Source organism: Buteo buteo, chromosome 5 (genome assembly GCF_964188355.1).
Source record: "Buteo buteo chromosome 5, bButBut1.hap1.1, whole genome shotgun sequence".
Taxonomy (NCBI): domain Eukaryota; kingdom Metazoa; phylum Chordata; class Aves; order Accipitriformes; family Accipitridae; genus Buteo; species Buteo buteo.
The window spans coordinates 48589366-48609259 of NC_134175.1; the positions used below are offsets into that span (position 1 = coordinate 48589366).

General features: G+C 36.4%; 1 protein-coding gene across 1 annotated transcript in view; it reads right to left on the bottom strand.

Moving 5' to 3' along the window:
* Positions 1-19894, bottom strand: part of LRP1B (LDL receptor related protein 1B) — a 576780-nt gene that overhangs the window by 266688 nt on the left and 290198 nt on the right. The window contains exons 12-16 of the mRNA XM_075027025.1: positions 18127-18307; positions 14995-15214; positions 12112-12301; positions 5783-5905; positions 3996-4136 (exon numbers count right to left, since the gene is read on the bottom strand). Coding sequence (XP_074883126.1) covers positions 3996-4136; positions 5783-5905; positions 12112-12301; positions 14995-15214; positions 18127-18307 — 855 coding nt within the window. The remainder of the gene's footprint in view (positions 1-3995; positions 4137-5782; positions 5906-12111; positions 12302-14994; positions 15215-18126; positions 18308-19894) is intronic.

A 19894-nucleotide genomic window follows, 5' to 3' on the forward strand; every position in this document is an offset into this window, starting at 1 on the left:
AAACCAGCTGAAAATAATACATTAAATGGTATTCCCTAGTGATGCAGTTAGTATGGTTATCCTGTATATATAATCACCATGATATAAAAATTGTTCCCCAAACCAGTCAATTAAAAAATACTGCAGTACTTCAATCATAAATTAAACAATACATAGTAAAGATTCTCCTATCATACTAGTGTCAATATGGAGAAACTCTTCTATTAACTACTAAGTGATAAAAGGTAGCAGCATTTTACAATGTTGCTATTTCCTTAAAGAAAAATGTCCTCAATCACATTTTATCAATGTGATGAGGTTTGCAAACTGAAGTGCATGTAAACAAAAAAAAAACCACCAAAGGGAATGGATACAAGTTGCTAAGTGCATATCCAAAATATTATACCAAAATGAGCAGCGATTTGGACAGGCTAAAAACTGCTTCCAAAATGATGCGCATTACTGTCAACGGCCACATATGGATCTGCTGTTTACCTACCATGAAATTGTAGGTATCAAAAAAGCGAAATACGCAACACAGTGTAAAACTGACAAAAAAAATCTGGTATTCACGAGTGAACAAGGTATCTCACAAACATGTTTTTGCTAGCTACCAAGTCTCACGGAAAGGATGAAGACTGAATGCACAGATATTATGTAAATACTATTGGCCTGCTCATGCAGCTGTAGTAAGTATATATGTCCTGCTTCTTTTATGCTAATAACAAGATCTATTATTAGCAGATCTTGCTAACCTTGATCTACACAAGAGCAGTAAACTACACAGTTTCAAATGCTGGGTTAAAAATAATCTCAAGCTACTTTCCACCTACTCAGCCATCCACAGTCTCTTTTTTAAAGTTTAACATATATCTGGAAACAAACGGTATTTAAAAAGAAAGAATGTCTTGCAGGCTTATCCTTGACATTTCAGTAGCTTTTATCTTTGACCTTTCTACCTATTCTTTCCATTGAAAACAACACAGACCGAGTGTGATATCAATAGCACATGAACCCTTCATGAGTGTTTTGTGTGGAGGGTGCAAGAAGACTGGAAGTAAAGATTAATTAATTAATCTGAGCAGAAAGGTATTCCAAGTCTCATAATACCTATGAGGCAACCTAGTTTGCAATGTGACTGGAAAACAAAACTGTTAACATCCATGTCATAAAATTAAAAATTGAAGGCTTTTTTAAAATCTGACTTTGATACTAGACATAGATATTGCTTTAAATGGTAGTTAAGCCTTTTGCTCATATATATTTACTAATGTGTGTATATTCTATTCATAATTGCAAATATTTCAGACTAACTAGAAAAGAACTATTGAAATTACTATAGCAACTGCTGAAAAGAGATTAATGTTATCATACTGGCCACCTAAACTATGTATCACATACATGTACCACATAATCTGGGACCAGATTATGACTTCATTTATAGCTGTATAAACCCTTTGAGAATTAAAGCTTTGATCAATGAATTGATCTACATTACACTAATTTAAATGAGAATCAAGTCAACTCTGCCAAAAGATTTTCCTTCTGACTGTCTTTATTAGTTGAGCTCCTTATTTAAGTGTAAGAATCCCTGGTATTAAAATAAAATGTTAGTAAGCACTACAATTCAGAACTGGACAGATGTTTTGAAAAGAATTAGGACTGAAATTAGTAATCACTACCACATGGAGCTATCAAAATACATAAATGCAGGGAAAAAAACCCTCAACAAACTAGCTATGTAATAGCCATACAGAAAAAGACCTAGGCATTACAGAGGATCAGAAGCTCAGTATGTATCAGCAACATCAGGCCAGTGTGAAGCAGGCAAGATTTACCCAAGGATGTATAAACAGGACTATCAACCCTCACAAACACATTTTCTCAGCCTAACCAGCTTCATAAAAGCCTCAGCAGAAGCATATACATTCAGTTTTGGACATCCAACCCCTAGGATCCCTTTGCAAAGTTCAGAAAAGAGAAATGAAATCTAAAACCTCCATAATCTACTGGGAAAAAAAAAAGAACAGATTAGTGTTGTATTCTCTCAAAGAGGTAAGAATGAGAGACTATGATAAGAGTTTTCAGACACCTAGAACAGTGCTGCACAGTAGAAGAGTATCAGTTCTTCATGTCTACAAGTGATAGGGAAAAAAATAACATATTTTCATTTCAGTAAAAGAGATTCGGTTTAGAGAAATGATAGAAATAAGAAGCATAGTGAAGAACTGAGTAAGGAAAGGAATTTGTACTGCTGGAACTCTAATTTTATAGTAGGGTATTTAAGTATCTTCCAGGTATGACACAGATACAGAATTGGTATGTTTTCATTTTTTTCATTTCAACTCCTCTACAGCAAATACATACAGCTCTAGTAAAACCATATTTTTAAAGACAAAGTACATCTAATTTAAAACCAGAAGGGGAGGGTTGGTTTTTGTTGCTGTTGGTTTGGGGTTTGGTTGGGTTGTGTTTCTTGGTAAGGTTTGTTTTTGGTTTTTGTTTTTTTGTTTGTTTTTTTTTTAAAGAAATACATTACAGAATCCCAGAAATGTTTATGGTTGGAAGGGACCTGTTGAGATCACCTAGTCTAATCACCTACTCAAGCAGGGCCAAGTAGAACAGGTCTCTCAGGATCGCGTCAATATATGTTTCAAGTATCTCCATGGATAGAAAATCCACAACCTCTCTGGGCACTCTATTCCAGTGTTCGACTACACTTACAGTAAAAAAGTGTTTTCTTGTGTTCAGATAAAATTTTATGCTTTTCAGCTTTTGTCTATTACCTCTTCTCCTGCTAGTAGGCACTACTAAATGAGCCTGGCTCCCTGTTCTTCATTCCCTCCAATTAGGTATTTATACGTATTGGTAGGATCCCTCCTGAGCCTTCCCTTCCCCCCAGACTGACAAATCCCAGCTCTCCCAACTTCCGCGACAGATGTGCCAGTCCCTTAATCATCTTAATGGTCCCTTTCTGGACTTGCTCCTGTAAGTTCTTATCTTTCTCATACTGGGGAGCTCACAACTAGACACAGTCCTCCAAATATGACCTCATCAGGGCTGAGTAGAGGGGAAGGATCATCTCCCTCAACCTGATGGTGATGCCCTTCCTAAAGCAGCCCAGGATGCTCCCAGCCTTCTTTGCCATGAGGTGCGTTACTGGCTAATGGTCAGCTTGTTGCCTGCCAGGACCTCAAGGTCCTTGTCTGCAAAGCTGCTTTCTAGTTGGATGGACCCCAGCGTATACTTATGCCTGGAGTTATTCCTCCCCAGATGCATTTCTCCTTGCTGAATTTCGCCATATTCCTCTCTGTCCAATTCTCCAGCCTGTCAAGGTTCCTCTGAATGGCAGCACACCCGTCTGGTGCATGAGCCACCCTTCCCAGCTTCATATCATCTGCAAGTTTGCCCAGTGTGCACTCCGTCCAAGTCATTAATGAAGAGGTTACTAACCCCAGCATTAACCCCTGGGTTACACCGCTAGCGACTTAGTCCCAGCTGGACATTGTGCAACTGATCACAAGCCCCAAGGCCTGGCCATTCAGACAGCTTCCAATCCACCTCACTGTCCACATACCTAACCCATCCTTTGTCAGACTGTTTATGAGGATGTTATGGCAGACAGTGTCAAAAGCCTTACTAAAGAGGAGGTAAACAATATCCACTGCTTTTCCCTCATCCACCAAGCTAGTCACATCACTGCAGAAGGCTATGAGGTTGGCTGAGCGTGACTTCCCCTTCATAAACCCATGCTGAGTACTCCCAACATTTAAAGAATCAGAAATGACGATGTCAAAACCAAAACATGACTGCTCTTGTACTATGCTATGAAACAAGTTCACGAGTGTCATTTGAAAGGGCTACTATTATTGTTTGCAGGAAAAGAAGAAAATAATGAAAGATTTCCATGCATGACTTAAGGATTATCACTTTTGTTTGACTCCCCTCAGACTTACATTATTTTGTTTCCAATTTTTAAAATTAATTATGAATTGTGGGTTAAAAAGCATACATACAGCAAATTTCAGAATGCTCATCGCTGCCATCCAGACAGTCATCATCCCCATCACAGCGCCAGTGATCCTGGATACAGCGCTTATTGTTACACTGAAACTGTTCAGCTTTGCACAACTGTGGTAGCACTTCTCCATGTTTAACTAGGAAAAATATCCAAGAAGTACATCTATTTTATCAGCTTGATACATACAGAATGCAATACTACCTCTACATAAACAGATATAAATTCTTCTTATCATTCTTCAGAGCATTTTTTAGTAAATTTTACATCTTTGAGGTAATGCCACCTGAAGCCTGTAGCAGCATGCATATCTGAGTGTATGGTTGAGGTAATATATTTTTAATAAATGGAAGAACTCAGACTAGAATGGCACTCAAACTGTTTTTTTAAATTGGTGCTTAGATGATAGTGTAAAATTATCAGTTTAAAATATTGCAATGCCTCATCAACAGTGAAAAGGAAAATATTCTTACAGACACAGACCAAATTCTGGTGCACGTTAAAGGCCTAGAAAATGATTAGTGGATAGCTGATTCTTGTATCCAAGCAGCAACTCAAACACCTGCATTATGCACTGGTACAGACTTGGCAAAGAAGAAAGGATAAAATTCTGCTGAGGTAGAATTAAGTAGCAAGCTACAAGCTTATTGGTAAATCCAGACAGATACATTTCTCGACATAAGGTTCAGAATGCTTAATGTGTAAAACCCACACATCACTCTATGACCCTATGAGGAACACCAAAGTCCTTTGAAAGAGCCAGGCAATGAAGTGTGTTGGGGAAAAAGCAGGAAACCTGCTTCATTCAGATCTGAAAGTGTCTAACCTCTCTTCCTAATGCTTACATTCCATCTTACCAGTGAGAAGTCCACCTTCCAGTATTTTCTGCTAAAAAGAAAAATAGTTTTCTTTAGCAACAGTGATGGCTCTGCCAGCCATGCATTTGGGTCAAATTCAAGGTAATTGCAAGCTCAATAAAGTTCATCATGTTATGAAACAATCCTTATGCTTTACTCATCTCTACCAGGCTTATTGGTGGAGACCTATGTAAAGTTTTACACACTACACTTCAAGAAATAGATCAATGAGATTAAAAATAAAAAACCAAACAAAGAAAAAAAAAAGATAATTGAGTAAGCTACAAATATCAGGTCTAAACATTTAAAAAAATACCTGTATTATCTGACGAGTTATTATTTTTACTTGAAAATCTGACATTTTCTTATTAACACAGGTTTTTTTTCACTAGCGTTTCAATGAAGATATCCAAGGAAGAGAAGAAAAAAAAGACAGCGAAATTTGCATAGTCTGTGTCAGGACCTATTATATATAAATACATCTGCTTGACATGTTTTATGAACAGTTTCAGCACGAACATTTTCTATGCCAAATTTCAATTTAAGATACTTACTCCATATAGTAATCTGAAACAAGTTTATACAGATTAAATAGAATATAGTAATTATATAGATTAATTTCTGGTATTTCTGATATTCGTTAAAAGACGTCAGTGAAATATTTAAGTGCTTTATCCTATCAGACATTCTGAAATATTTTCCAATGTATTTCATCCTCAAATATTGTGTACTTAATATTTTGTCTTTTTTGACAACTCTTTGTTATATTTAATAAACTGTCTTCAATTAGAATCCTTATTCAAGGAAGATTTCTTTGTCTTATAGAACGACAAAAAGCCTCTAGGAACCACACTTTCTTGTTTTATTTTCAGGTTTGACTTGATCCCTTAACAGTAGCATCAATTCAGATAGTCTTTAAAATTCTTACTCATGCAGGTTGTACTGTTTTCCTCCAAAAGCTGATTATCAGCACAGGCACAAACTCTGCCTCCAGGAATGGCTAAACAAAGAGTGCTGCAGCCTCCATTATTAACACGACATGCATTATCACCTGTGAAAATAAAAAAGCAACTTTAAAAATAACAGCCATGCTAGAACTAGATTTTTTTTTTTTTTAGAATGTAAGCACATGAAGAATTTTTTACAATTATTTTCCTCTCATTTTAGGGACACATTATTCTCATAGTTTGGTTACTACAGGTTATAATATTTAAACAATTTTAGTTACAGGTTGCAATAAACTGTAAGAATAATAAAAAAACCCTACACCATCAGTTCATAACATTCTATCTCCCTTTTTTATGAGGAGAACAAATACTATAAAATATTTAATATGACGCAGCTACATGCAGGTAGTATTTTTAAAAAATTAAACAGTATATAAAGGAATGTTCTTAAGTATATTGGAATCTGCACATATTAAACCAATGCGACTACAAATGCAGACTATGAAAAAAGAGAAAGGAAACAGAAATTAACAGTACAATGAGATCTATGGCAGACAAAATACAGGGCAGATATACTCTTTTCTGAACACATCTGCTATTTCTCTACCTTCTTTTTCTGTGTTATTGTTTATTCCCAAAAGGTGTACGCTGTTCACATGAAGATACTGGCAGCTGTCAAGTGTTTTAATCATCTACCAAGGACTGCTGCATCCTCACTGCCTCATTCCTTAGGCAACCAGACTTAAAACTGAAGCCACTGAAGCAAATGTTACGATTTCTGTTTGTGCCACTTTGCCCATGACTTAATTGCTTAGATATGCACTGCTGAGGACATTCAACTTCTCATGACCAAAGCTCTGTTAATTTCAAGTGTTGGTGATAACTGACTATGATCAGGCAAGCTATAAAAAACTTCATGTCTCCTGAAACTTTAAAGCACTTTTTTTCATCTTCCTGTCCTAGTAAAAAGCAGGTGTTTCTTCCTCTGCTCCTCCATTTTAGGTGTACAAAACATTCATCAACTTCTTGGGTTAAAACAGACTCCACACAATTCCCTCTCCTCAAAGCACTACCACTTTTCTTTTCACAGAAAATATAACATTAAGTTCTCATAGAGGTAGCTGTGAACACACATATTAAACTGTCCTGTCAGAGCCATACCTGCATGTGCAGGGAAACACTTTCAAATTATCAAATGAACATCAGATAACCAGCAAATAATTTAAGATTTTGAAAATTTTAAAATTTTAAGATGTACCTCAATACATCTTACAATACAGACTGAGCATTTCATAATAACCTATTCCTAGACTTTTTTTCTGACTCACCATATATCATTTATTAGAATTAAAAGTGTCTACAGTTCATTAAAACCCCACTGAACTTCCAAATAAATTTATGTACAATAATTAACACAGAATGCTGTGGGAAGCTGCTGTGGTACTTGTACATCGGGTAGGGTGTGAGAGAGATGGCAAGAATATAGCTGTATAAACAGGGAAAACAGCAAGTCTCTATGAAGTGTGAGGGCTGGATCACAATTCTAGATAGAGCAGTTTCAACTTAATCTGGGCACTTAAAATACTTTACTGGATCTTAACTTCATGTTTTAGTCTATGACTTAAAGCATCGTACAAAAATTGACTCCTTTATTATGTCTACGCTCACCAAACCCCAAATAATATGAACAAAACATCAAAAGAGTAAGAGATGCATTTGCATCTAAATCTTGGAAAAACATCAGGTAAAACACTGCATCAGAAAAAGTACCCTTGAAACTCTCTACATCTTTACAGGGCCACCCATTATACAAATCAAAGAATGTCAGTAAAGCTGATTTAAGATGATTATCAGATGCTGCCAAAACAAATAAACTAAAACATAATCTTCAAAAGTGATTCCAAAATTATAGAGCACAAGTCAAGGAAATTTGCAGTGATTTAAAGAATATACATGTTTGTCAGATCACTAAAAAAGAATAAGGCTATAGAATAAAGGACTATTTAAGACAAATATAGAAAACACTTTGAAAACCCCTGATGATTCTGAAGCCCAATGCAAGCTTAAAATAAATAAATTCAAAATTAAAACACTAGATCAAAGTCAGCTGGTCCGTCTTGAAGATGAAAAGTTCCTATTTAACCTCATAATTGGGATGACAAACTACAGCACAGTAGGTTACTTGCTAAATAAGCGATAAAAGAGAGGGTGACAACAAGGAAAGTACAAGTACCAAGAGTTAAAGCAACAAGATCCTACATAAAAAGGTTTATAAAGTGAGCTTTAAGGAAGTCTTCAACCTGAAGGTGCAATGAGACCTTCAGTCCCATCAGTCTCACTGAAGAGACTCCTAGGCTAAAATGACTCCTGAAATGCAGTATAACAAAGAGGTTAAGTCTCTTTACTTAGCTATGGAATGCATTTAGCTACCAAGTATTTATGAAATTAAATTTCCTCGACTGCTGTTCACAACAGCTATTTTATATGGGTGTTCTTAAAATATTCCCCAAATTTTAAAACTACTTTCAAAGCCATTATCATATTTTTCATATTTTGCCAGCTTTTAAAACAGCTGCTGCCCTGCCACTTGCATATGATTAAATTAGGCTGATACCATTTTAATTTGCTAAAAATTAGGCCAGAGCTAAAACAACAACATACTTGCAACTCAGTCATCATTCTAAGAAAAAAAACAAACAAACTGTAACAACCACACACGTTTGTTTTATCTTCTCATTTAAAAGATACACGGAAGCATTTACTGCTGCTTAGCAATCATTGTACTTCTATGTATTCATGAGTATTCATTTATGTTTGTACCTTCCCATAAACCTAACCTCAAGTACTGCTAAAGCTGTGTAAGCCTACTTTTAGGATCATACTACACATATGAATAGCAGCAGCCTGGGGCTCATCAGCTCTTCTTTGCAAACTGAAGAGTTAAAATATCAATTGATTTCAGAAGAGGCTATTTTAACTGCTGTAAATGGACTTACACAAGAATTACTTACGTATGAATAGCAATCTCCCCTTTCACAGCAGTGGAAATACCCGCAGGCCTTGGCAGGTTCATATGCTGACTGTAAATCCAACTCCTATGATTACTATGCTTCCCGCATAGTAATATGCTTCCCACCTCCCCATTTCTTAAGGTATTCCTGATGCATAGAGACACAAAGACTAAGCCTAACAAAGATGAATTCTAATTTCTGAAAACAAGAAAAAAATGTTCCTCTGCTATAGGATCATGCCTCATCATGAGATACAAAGACAGTGAAAAACACCTCTTCTTAAGGAGATACCAGAAGAAGCTTAATGTTGCTGCCCATAGTACTAAGCAAAGCAGGATTGGCACAGTTAAGTATCCTGTAAAAGACCTCCTAATAAAAATGCCAGTCTCAATTAAATTGTACCAAAATAAATTGACATGGTTTCTGCTTGTGTAGTGACAATAACAGCAGCATCAAAACAGGAACCTCACAATATCAGAGCCAAATGTTTTTAAGGTACATGTGCATAAGCTATAAAATATAACTCATACCATAAAATGAACTACTGTGGTATTCTCTGTACAACATGGTTGAGCCTTGGTCTTGCTGTTTCAGAAGAAACACACAGGAAGAAAAAAAAACATTAGCTTCACTTTCTTTAAAATAAATGCTTATGCTCCTTTGGGAACAATGCAAGAACAACCTCACTGAGCAGGACAAAAAGGGAAGATCTTAAAGGCTGCAGTTACCTTGCAAAATTCCAATTGCAATTTCAAACAAAGAATGCATGAATGAGCTAAATTCACTTTCTCAAGATTTAAGCTCATTCAGCTAAAAATGTCTAAAAGGTAATATTTTAGTCTTCTGTCTCTGGTGTTAGCTTATTTGGAAGCTAATAACAACTGCATTCATTTTTAAATTCCCTTTTTTCTAAAAACAAAGGAACTTTTAGTATGGAATAAAGCAGCAGAAGTGCCAAGTATTTAAAGCAACCACCACATCCTCTCTTAGCAGACACAGTTCAAAGTATTCGGAAATTTGGCCAACTTGAGGGTAGATCTGGGGGCAGATACTGCCATAAAAAAAACCCAAGCAAACCCAGCAAAAATCCCCCAACACATCATGTTTTTACATGACTTTGGAAGAAGAGAGAGTCCCTGAAAAGCATCTGTGATAAGAGACACACTCTTACAATGACCTGGACATAGCACAGTACTACACATACTACAGTTTGGTTTAGGTATTGAAAATTTACATGTTACAATACCAGAAAGGAGAAACTTTCAGCATTGCCTCCATACTCATACAATCAATTACAAGTTGGCTGTCTGGACCTCACCACTCCATAGTCAAGTATTATTGTCAATGGCTTTCCCTAAGAGAGCCTAGCTGGACATAGAAAAATATTATTCAGCAGGAAAGGGAAGACTTCATATTAACCTGTTGTAAAGAAAATCACTAAGCTTTCCAGTAGGGCCTCAGATGGTTAAGTGAGACATTGTAAAAAGTGGTTTTCCCAAGGAAAAACAAACTGGAAGATGTACTTTTAGACAGAGAAGATGTCTTTGTCTTCTCCAAAGAATATTAACTACATATCAAAGTCTTCAAATATAGTAAATTTTAAAATGAAACATAAAAATAAATAATGCTATACATGCAGATATTACATGCCAAGTATTTTGCCTATACACGTGTGTACTTCCCAGTTTATACTTCAGCATCAATTTGAAAACTAAACTGTTTCTTCCCTTTGTAAATCACCTGTTGTTTTTTTTTTGTTGGATGAAAAAAAAAAAACAAACGGTAACACTAGACAAAAGAAAAACAATAAAAAATATTTAGTATGTATGGTATATAAAACCTCTGAAATAAAACTATGCAAAATATTAGCCAGTTTATATAGGGAAAATACTGTACTTTATTTTCATATACACATGTATCTTTTTTTATACACACACACATTTTATACACATACACATTTGACATATACATATATGCCTATAACAAATATAAAGGCTAAATATTTTCTCTGTATCTATGAGTGCTAAATATTTTTTCTTATGTTTTAATTCTATCCACCCTGTACTAGTTTTATCAGTTGCTCTCCAAGCCACTCATTGACCACAAATGACAGACACAGTCAAATCTTCCAAGTGCTAAGAATAGACATGAACAAAACACTGCACCCACATCCAGATGTGAAGGTAATGACACTGTGAAAATAAAATTGGGGTTTATGCACAGGGACACAGTACTCATAATAGCGCCTGTAAACTTAAAAAAAAAAAAAAAAAAAAAATAATCACTGTTTTAAGAACCACGTTTTAACATTGTATCTGTACTAAGCAGCATTCCAATCAATGGTGAAATTTAATTTTGTTACTTTTCTAGTTCATGTACAGAATCAAATGTAGCTGGACTGCTAACACCTTAGTGTCTGATTTTCTACAGGAGCTGTTGAACTGGAAATGTTCTACATGTCAGAAATGACCATCTATAGAGATTAATGAGATCTATAGATATTAATATTTAATACAGTCATCTTTTAAACAGTATTTTATTTATACTAATTCCTGATGTTCAGTTTTATGTTTGGTAGCAGGCATTAACCAGACATTAACCAGAAATATGTTTTCATTAAAGAGAGCAAATATTCAACAACTCATCTGAATGCTGTATGCAGTAAATGGATCTAAAAGTTTTCTGCAGTAAAATACATTTGTAAATTTACTGGTATAGTAGCAATTGCATTTTCTAAATTCCACCCATGCAAACCTATAGCCTTTACTTCATTTCTCTACTTATATAAGTAGCAACAACTATGTATTTTTGCACTACTTCAAAGGCCACTTACTCTGATTCTCTGTAACAGCACCAGGTACTTTCAGGAGATTAAGTCATACGGTGCTGATGTAGACCAAGACGGGGGAGAAAATTACAAAAAGGAAAAGACAGACAGGATCTATGATATTATTTAAGCAAAGGTAAATGCAATAATATATTTTGTCTATGAGCCAATGTGTATATTGTATCTGTTCTATTTTATACATTCACAGTATCTCTTTGACACACAAGAAAAATGGCAATAAAGGCAGTGTAAATACACAGAAGACACTCAGACAGGTATAATACTATGATTCACCTTTTGGTATGGATGAGATGACCAATTTCAACATCAATGGATTGAAACATTGGAAAGTATATTTCTCATGCCACAAGTCATATTCTTTTTTCTGTTGTTATCTAGTCACCCCAAAATACTAGTAAGGGAAAATATCCTTTTATAACAGACATTTGGAGAAATTGTATGTTATAAATACCTTGCTGTTTACGTGGATCATAAATCTGGAGCCCAAACAAAGGTGGTCTCTCGCTTCTTAACAGTGTCACATTCCTTGTAACCAGATCCAACTGGAAAATTGACCCATTCATATAATCTGTCCAGAAAATATAATTTCCATGATGTGACAGTCCAAAAGGATGATTCAAATCTTTTCCATTGTAGACTACCTGCATTTAATTAGTGGTAGGTGAGCATTAGCAAGGTTAAAATAATTATTAATTTGTCTTAGCATACACTACAGAGAACATAAAATAGGAAATAGGAAAACTGAGATAAGTACTGTGCCCAAACATAACGACTTAACGCAATAAAACCAAGTGAAGAGTGTAAAGCTGTTCTATGCACCAGCATCAATATCTAACTTCAAAACTTCGTACAAATTCATTTTAAGTGCCCCCTGTCAGTTAATGCAAAGGAATGTAGGTAAATATCTACCTCCTCCCTAGCAAGGAAGCATGGTTCTTCGTATAACTTTGAGTATCTGTTAAGTACCTCAAATATCTGCTTCTTTTAAAGCAAGGAATAGTGTGTTTGAATTGCTTATTTTTGTTGAAGTGTGAAGTAAGTGCAGAGATTATTTATTTCTGTGAACTGCCTCTCTAGTTTGAGTTGTGATAACTTAAAAAAAAACAAAACAAAAAATGCCAGTTTGTTCCCAAAATAAGACAAACTTTCTTCCATGCACCTTCTACTTTTGGTTTATTAACTCATACATAAAGCTACAAATTACACCCCAAATCTTGTCTTTATTTTATTGGCTGCAGAAATGTTCTAAAACTGTGTCATTTGCTATAGGACCAGTCTCAGGACTCCTTCACAAGAACTGCAACTACCACTACACAAAAGCTGTCTGATAAAGAGGAACAGTTTAAAAATATTTTCAATTCCTACAGAACAGAAACAAAACTTTAAAAATAGTCTAAACTTACCATCAAGTAAATTACAGTAATTAGAATGATTTACTTTAAAAAGACAGAAAACTGCAGAACTCTAAATCATCTACTTTTGGGAGCCCTGCCTTTATACTTCATCATAGCAGCTGCAGTTTGGAATGACTGGGTTCCAGTCTTCTTCTGCTGGCTGGGGTCCTTGCTTCAACTAATGCCCAACAGTGTATTTCTATCTTGCCTCTAGAAAGAAGGAAGCAGTTCATCAGATGCCCTACCTTGTCTCTACTTAGAGACACAAACCCAAGAGAACAAGGAGATAGAGCCAACTAAAATACAACTACTTTGAGGTGACAAACATCACTGCCCTTTTGCCCTTCAAATTTTCTCTTTAGGCTTGGAATTCTTTTGGTCAAAAGTCCTCATCTCAGCTAACTGATTTTGATCAAAATTAACCCATCAGTCAATCATCCGCCAGCTACTTGTGCAATTCTTGTAGGAATTCCCCACCCCCCAAAATCCTCACTATACTGACACAGAATTAAAGATGCTACCAACCGAGTTATATTTTGACCAAAATATCCCATAATGAAAAACAAATGATTCAGCATGAAAAGCAACTATTTTCTAGTTATTTTTGGCTAGATAAATTTTATTCAAGTAGTTATGCATTTTATTTAAATCACAGGATTATAGAAAAAAACTTTTAAAAAAACCAGAACCATTCTGTGACACTTCAAAATAAAACCTGTAAAGACAGGTGCTTCTTATTATTCACCAGTTCTAGCGGGAGGCAAAAACAGCAGTTCCCACTAGTAATCCATGTGTAATCCATGGCAGCTGCATTTAACCTTCCTAGAGCTGTTCTGTCCAGGAGCTTTTCAGGAAGTCTAGCTCTGCTAGTAGTCAAGGATCTCTAATTAAAAAATGTCTTTCTGCCAATGCGCTTAGCCCCTTCCCCCCTCCATTACAGGACCATAATGGATTTGGAGCAAAAGTAGAAGCGCTAAAAGTAAATCCTAACCTAGCCATTATGATAAACTGCAACACTACAGCATTAGTACAGGCTTAACAACAGATCACTCAATATAAAAGGATTTTAGAAGCAATATTAAAGCAATACAAGCTCATACAGGGACAAGTTCCAGGGAGGACTGTGTCTACAGTTACTACTTTCAGTACTAGAGATCTGCATACTGGTCCTATCAAGGCCATCATACAGAGGGAATAATGAGTGAAGGATAAATGAGAAGTCACAAGACATATGTTTTGTGACAAAATCCTCCCACAGAAGGACTTAATGCCCGCTGTTCTCAATAAATGGTGAAGTTTCAGTTGTCAAGGTACTAATTTTATGAAGCAGATGGTAAACTTTCCCCAAATTATCAGACTCCAGTCTAAACTTTAACCGTTTTCCAGATGCCTGTTCTGTGCCTGTTACTTCTACAAAACAACACAGAACTTCTATACAGACTTGTATCTAGCTAGCATAGCCATTAGTAACGACTAAAACAATCTCTCTCCATCCTTGACTGCACTTTTTGAGTGTGTCCCCTCTGCATATTACCACAAATGCTCAAATGGGGTGCACTGGGATTCATCGAAAGTGGCTTATCCAGTGAAGTTAAATAAAAGCCTCTCTCTGGCAGAGCCAAAAGAAATTTTTTTACCACTGAAAAGCTCTTTGTAGCTTCGTGGCTCAATCAAAATGTAACTCATTGTCACATGAGAAAAATAGATTAAAACAAATTTTTAAAAAATCAAGTTTCGTGTCACTTTCTAAAGATGACAATTTTAAGCTGTATTATAGCCTCCTGCAAGAGACTGCCAACATTGCTTGTTTCAACAGAGATGACACTGGACGTGCTGCAGGGTTATGCAGACTTTAAAAAGCTTGAAAAGTATTTTTAACATAACACAGTAAAATCCAGAAAGAGCATGCCTGTGGCAAAACAGCAGTATTTTTCTTTTACCTTTCTGTCAGTTCCATTCAAAAATATCCTTTCAATGTGATCATAATAGGCGTCACACCAGTATAATACATTGGCATGATAGTCCAGAGTTAAACCATTTGGCCATAGCATCTTTGAAGTTACAAAAATCTGCCGGCTGTAGCCATCCATCCATGCCTTCTCAATTCTTCCCACACTGTCATCTATTTCATCTTCTTCCCAGTCTGTCCAATACATCCAGCTATGAAATTATAAAAATGAACATTCAGATACCATTTTAATCATGTGACTTATACTGTAGACTTTTAGCAGCAGTTCGCAACAGTATATCCACAAGCCAGAGCAATTTTGACTTTTGCATGTTTCTTTCCACTGCTATTTCTATAACTATATTTACTTTCCCTGTGTACTGATGCTGCTGAAATGACACTTATGGCGTTCTGCTCATATTGTAATGAATTACATGAAGACCAAATGGACTAAGCGACACGAAAAGTGAAAGAATTGTTTAAGACCTTATTTAATCATAACAGAATCATGATTTATTTTATTTTTTTAAACCAGCAATTTTTATTGACTCTGTCACAAAGTTCAAACTTTTACTGTTTTGGGTTTTTTTTGGCCAAGTCTAATTTGCCTTTATGATGCAAATCTGCTTTTTATTATGCTTAATGCTATCAAAAAAGCTGCAATACATGAATTAATTGCACTCTAGTTTAATAGCTACAGGATAACCTTGACATTCTGTGAACTTCACATCCCACATGAAAGCAGCTAAATTACTCAAGAAACTATTATGAGCACTCTGTCCCTCGCAAAAATGTTTAGAAAGATCGATGGCTATAAAAATTGTTTGAAAAATAGCTGGTGGGCAATTTTAGCATAGCTTTATGGTTTATAATGGAGTAATGTAGATAACCAAAACAACTCTGAGAAAAAAAGTATCTACGCTACTTTGGAAAAAATAAGTAAGCATTGTAATAAGTCATCTAAAAGTATTAGCTCAGATGAGTTCTCTGAGGCTTTCTCTGCTGGATACTACAGAACATACCCTATGTTTCTTCTCCTCCCCCCCCCCCCATTGAATTAATCTGATTATCATACTTTATTACAGAATTTGCTGGTGACAACTCTGATTTCAACTATTTAAAATACACAGCTTGAACTTACACAAAAGCGGAGGGTAGCATGCTAAGAAACACCACTTTCCTTTTTTCTTACCCCCCTCCCCAAAGGAAAACAGGTTCATGGGAAGAAACACAAAAGCCTGTATGTAATCTATGAAGTATCTAAACAGCATGTCAGATCATATGATGCACAGTGACATCAATATGCTGAAAATATTTACTAGACAGTAGATGTCTACTTTTAAAGTCAAATCTAGGATTTTAATTATTAAGCATTAAATAGAGGAAAACTACTATACCTAACTTAAATGGATCCTACTTGTTAAAGTTGTCATGATTTAATTGGTATTTATGTGCCTCACCTTTGATTTCACCACATATCTGTTTCTGAAATAACTTGTGTGATCCTAACCTACTTAACCTGTCTGTACTTTGAAGAATAAAGTCCTCGAATTTAAATTCTGAATTTACAAAGGAATGAAACACTTAAGTTAAAAACAGTTTCATTATCAAATCTGCGCAAATGATGTCAAATCTACTGGTAAAAAATTTTATGCAAATACACTTTTATGTATAAGCATAATTTGATCAATTTGTTTTTATATAAGAAATTGGAAAAGACAAAGAAAAAAATTGTATCATCATTACACAAGTTTACAGATACGCAAGTGTACCTTTTTTGTTTCTTTTCTGTCTAGTCCAAGTCACCCACCAGAAGGTTGTTTTGGGTTCTTTTAATATTTTTGTAAATATATGCTAAGAACATCAACCATTTTTTTGATCCACAAGGCTTATAAACTTCATTGCATGTTTGACTCAAACAACACTAGGTTTAATCACAGAATTATAAAACCTGCTTATGCCCTAAAGCTCAGGCAGAGACGCAGGTCAGTATGGCATTTATTTTATTGGAAGACAAAATACGTTTTACAAATATTTACATGACTGCTCAACAGCAATTACTGAGCTTTTCTCCATTAACTTTTTGTCTGTACTTATTCCAGTTATCATGTCATAAGCTAAAACATGCTTACGGTAACAGACACTTACATTAATGTGCTTTAATTGTATCTCAAAATGTAGTTAAAGCTTCTACATTGGTTAAATCAAGACTAATATTTTCTAAACATAATTAAAATGCCATAATAAATGCTATCCCTCAGGAAAAGTTTCCCTGAGAAGTATAATCACAAAGGGCATGCTATTTTATTAGAAAAGTGTTTTATGTAATAGCCCTTTTCAGACAATACATCTTCATACACTATTTCCTGTGCCATGCATTTACTGAACTGGAAAATTTAACCAAGTAATTGTAGGTATGGTTATGGTTTGTGGCCTGATTTTACATCCTTACTATCTGACCTTAATTAATTGTAGACTTTCCACAGTCACTTCCATTCCTCAAAGGACAAGCTCAAAAGTGAAAACCTGATAGTATAAATACATTCTAGTACTAGGAAAACAGCAATCAATCCAGCCACACTAGAATTACCTGCCTACATCATTCTCCAGTGACAATTCCCTGAATAAATGTAACAGCGAATTTTTAGGTAAACCATAACTACACCACGCTAATATATTGGGGTTTTTTATTATGCAGCCTATCACAATTAATTATGATAATAAGTAATGAAAACTACCAGTCTCGTTTAGTTTTGTAAACCAATGAGTACAAGGATATGGTTATTATCATCTTCAGAAATTGAGACTCACAAAGAGAGAAATAAAGAAGACTATTACAAAGTTCACTTCGTATTAAAAATACATACAGGTCTGATACACTCAATTTGTTTGAGAAAAAGGTGAATCACATTCAAATTAATTTGACACAGGTTCAATGATGTCTGGGCATACACATTCTTCTGAAAACTTTAGGCAAGAATGCTGGACAGGAGTTACAGACATTACAGACTACTGTAGAACTACAGACTACTGCATGACTCTACAAACCCCATCCTAAGCAAAATTCAGTCCCATATTTATACTATGAAGACACGCATTAAACAACATAAATTAGTCTTCATACCCATTGACAGGATCAACAACAATTCCTCTAGGATGGGACATGTCTCCCTCCAACAAAGTTTTTCTACTCTGAGCAGCTTTTTCCAGTCTGGCTACAGCAATCGTTTTCCTGTGGCCATCGTTTGTCCAATAAAGATTATTTCCAATCCAGTCCACTGCTATGCCTTCTACATTATCAAGATCTGTTGAGAGAGAGAAAGAGAGAGAGGAAAGACAGTAATAAGAGATTAATATTATATTTTTATGTTCTAACATTACCCATTAGTACAAACAATGGACAATATATAGTCCATATAGTTAAATTAGATTATTTCCTTGAATCTTAATTAGATTTGCTCGAATACAATATTAAAATTTGCCGTGCCTGTCAGAATTAGTCTTCCTAAAAACACCCTACAAAATACAAACACTGGTGATAAAACTTGTGTATTAAACCATAAGCCTTTATATGTTAACCATAGCTGGCCCTAGGCAAATCACTATTTAACAAAACCCTACTTAATTTTAATCCTAAACAGCAATATCACCCAAGTCAAGAACAGCTTCCAGGATCCATTCTAGTACTCTAAATTACCTTGCTTTTACCCAAATCACAAGTTTCACTCTTATTAAAAAATAAGCAAAACTGTCATTCAAATTACATTTGTTCCACTGTCCCCTGACCTTGCAAAACGTGAGCAAGAACATCACACCAGTCCCAAGTTATTCTCCACAGCTAAGTACATGTGCAAACAATATTAACATAGTTAGCAATACATGAGCAAAGAGCAATGGTACCATCGCATGTACCAATGGGCTCGTAAGTATGACAGCGGTAGGACTCCATCCAGAATGAAAATGAGTCAACAACGTTCCTTCAATACAGCTTGGAGGCTTCCCCATTTAAGAAGCAGTAAAACAATTCCCCAAGCAACAAGTTTTCCCTCAAGCATACCTAACACCCTGTAACATTAACTGACACCTGCCCTCTCCCATGGGATCCCCATTTCTTAACTGAAAGCATAAGGTCTCTGAAAGGTTTTGCATCTCCCTTCACCATACCCGTCCCCTTTTCTTTCAGAAAGATCTCAAAATGCAGTTGTGTGGGGTGGGATGTGGAGAATTCCCAGTCATTCCCTCCTGCCCTTAGCAGCACCGTGAAGGCTGAGGCACTACCCGGCTTTAGGCATCACCCTTTGCCACACAGCTGACCTCACGCCAGCCCCCTGGCCCGCTCCTCCCGGTGTGGTCACTCCTCATCTACAGGACGATCCCACCATTTGCCAGGCGATAATACCAGAGGGGCGTTAATACTAGGGGAAGTGATGGAGCTTGAGCCACGCCACGGGTGACCACCGCCTTTTCTGGTCCGCGTCCCTCACCTGTAAACGCGCTCTAGCAGCCCGCACACCTGCCACACGCTGCCCCCTTTTCCCCAGTCCCTCCAAGGAGTATTTCTGCGGGCGGAACGGAGCTGCAGCTCCACGTACCCCTCCACCAGCCGACACGGAACCCCTCCTGAGCACAGGGCAGCGCCTACAGGTGGCACATGCCCAAACTCCCCCCCGCAGCTCCGGCAGCAGCTCGGCTCGCACCCTGCACCAGGGCCGGTTCCTACCTCCAAGGCAGCCTCGGAGCACTCACTAACGGCCCTCTTAGCGGGCCATTACCGCCGCCGAGCCCTCCGGCTAGACTCCCCGGCTCAGCTGGGCGGCCCCAGCCCCTCACAAACCCCTGACACAAGCGCCAGCCCTTTGACGGGCCGTTTCCTCAGAGGCGGCTGGAACCGG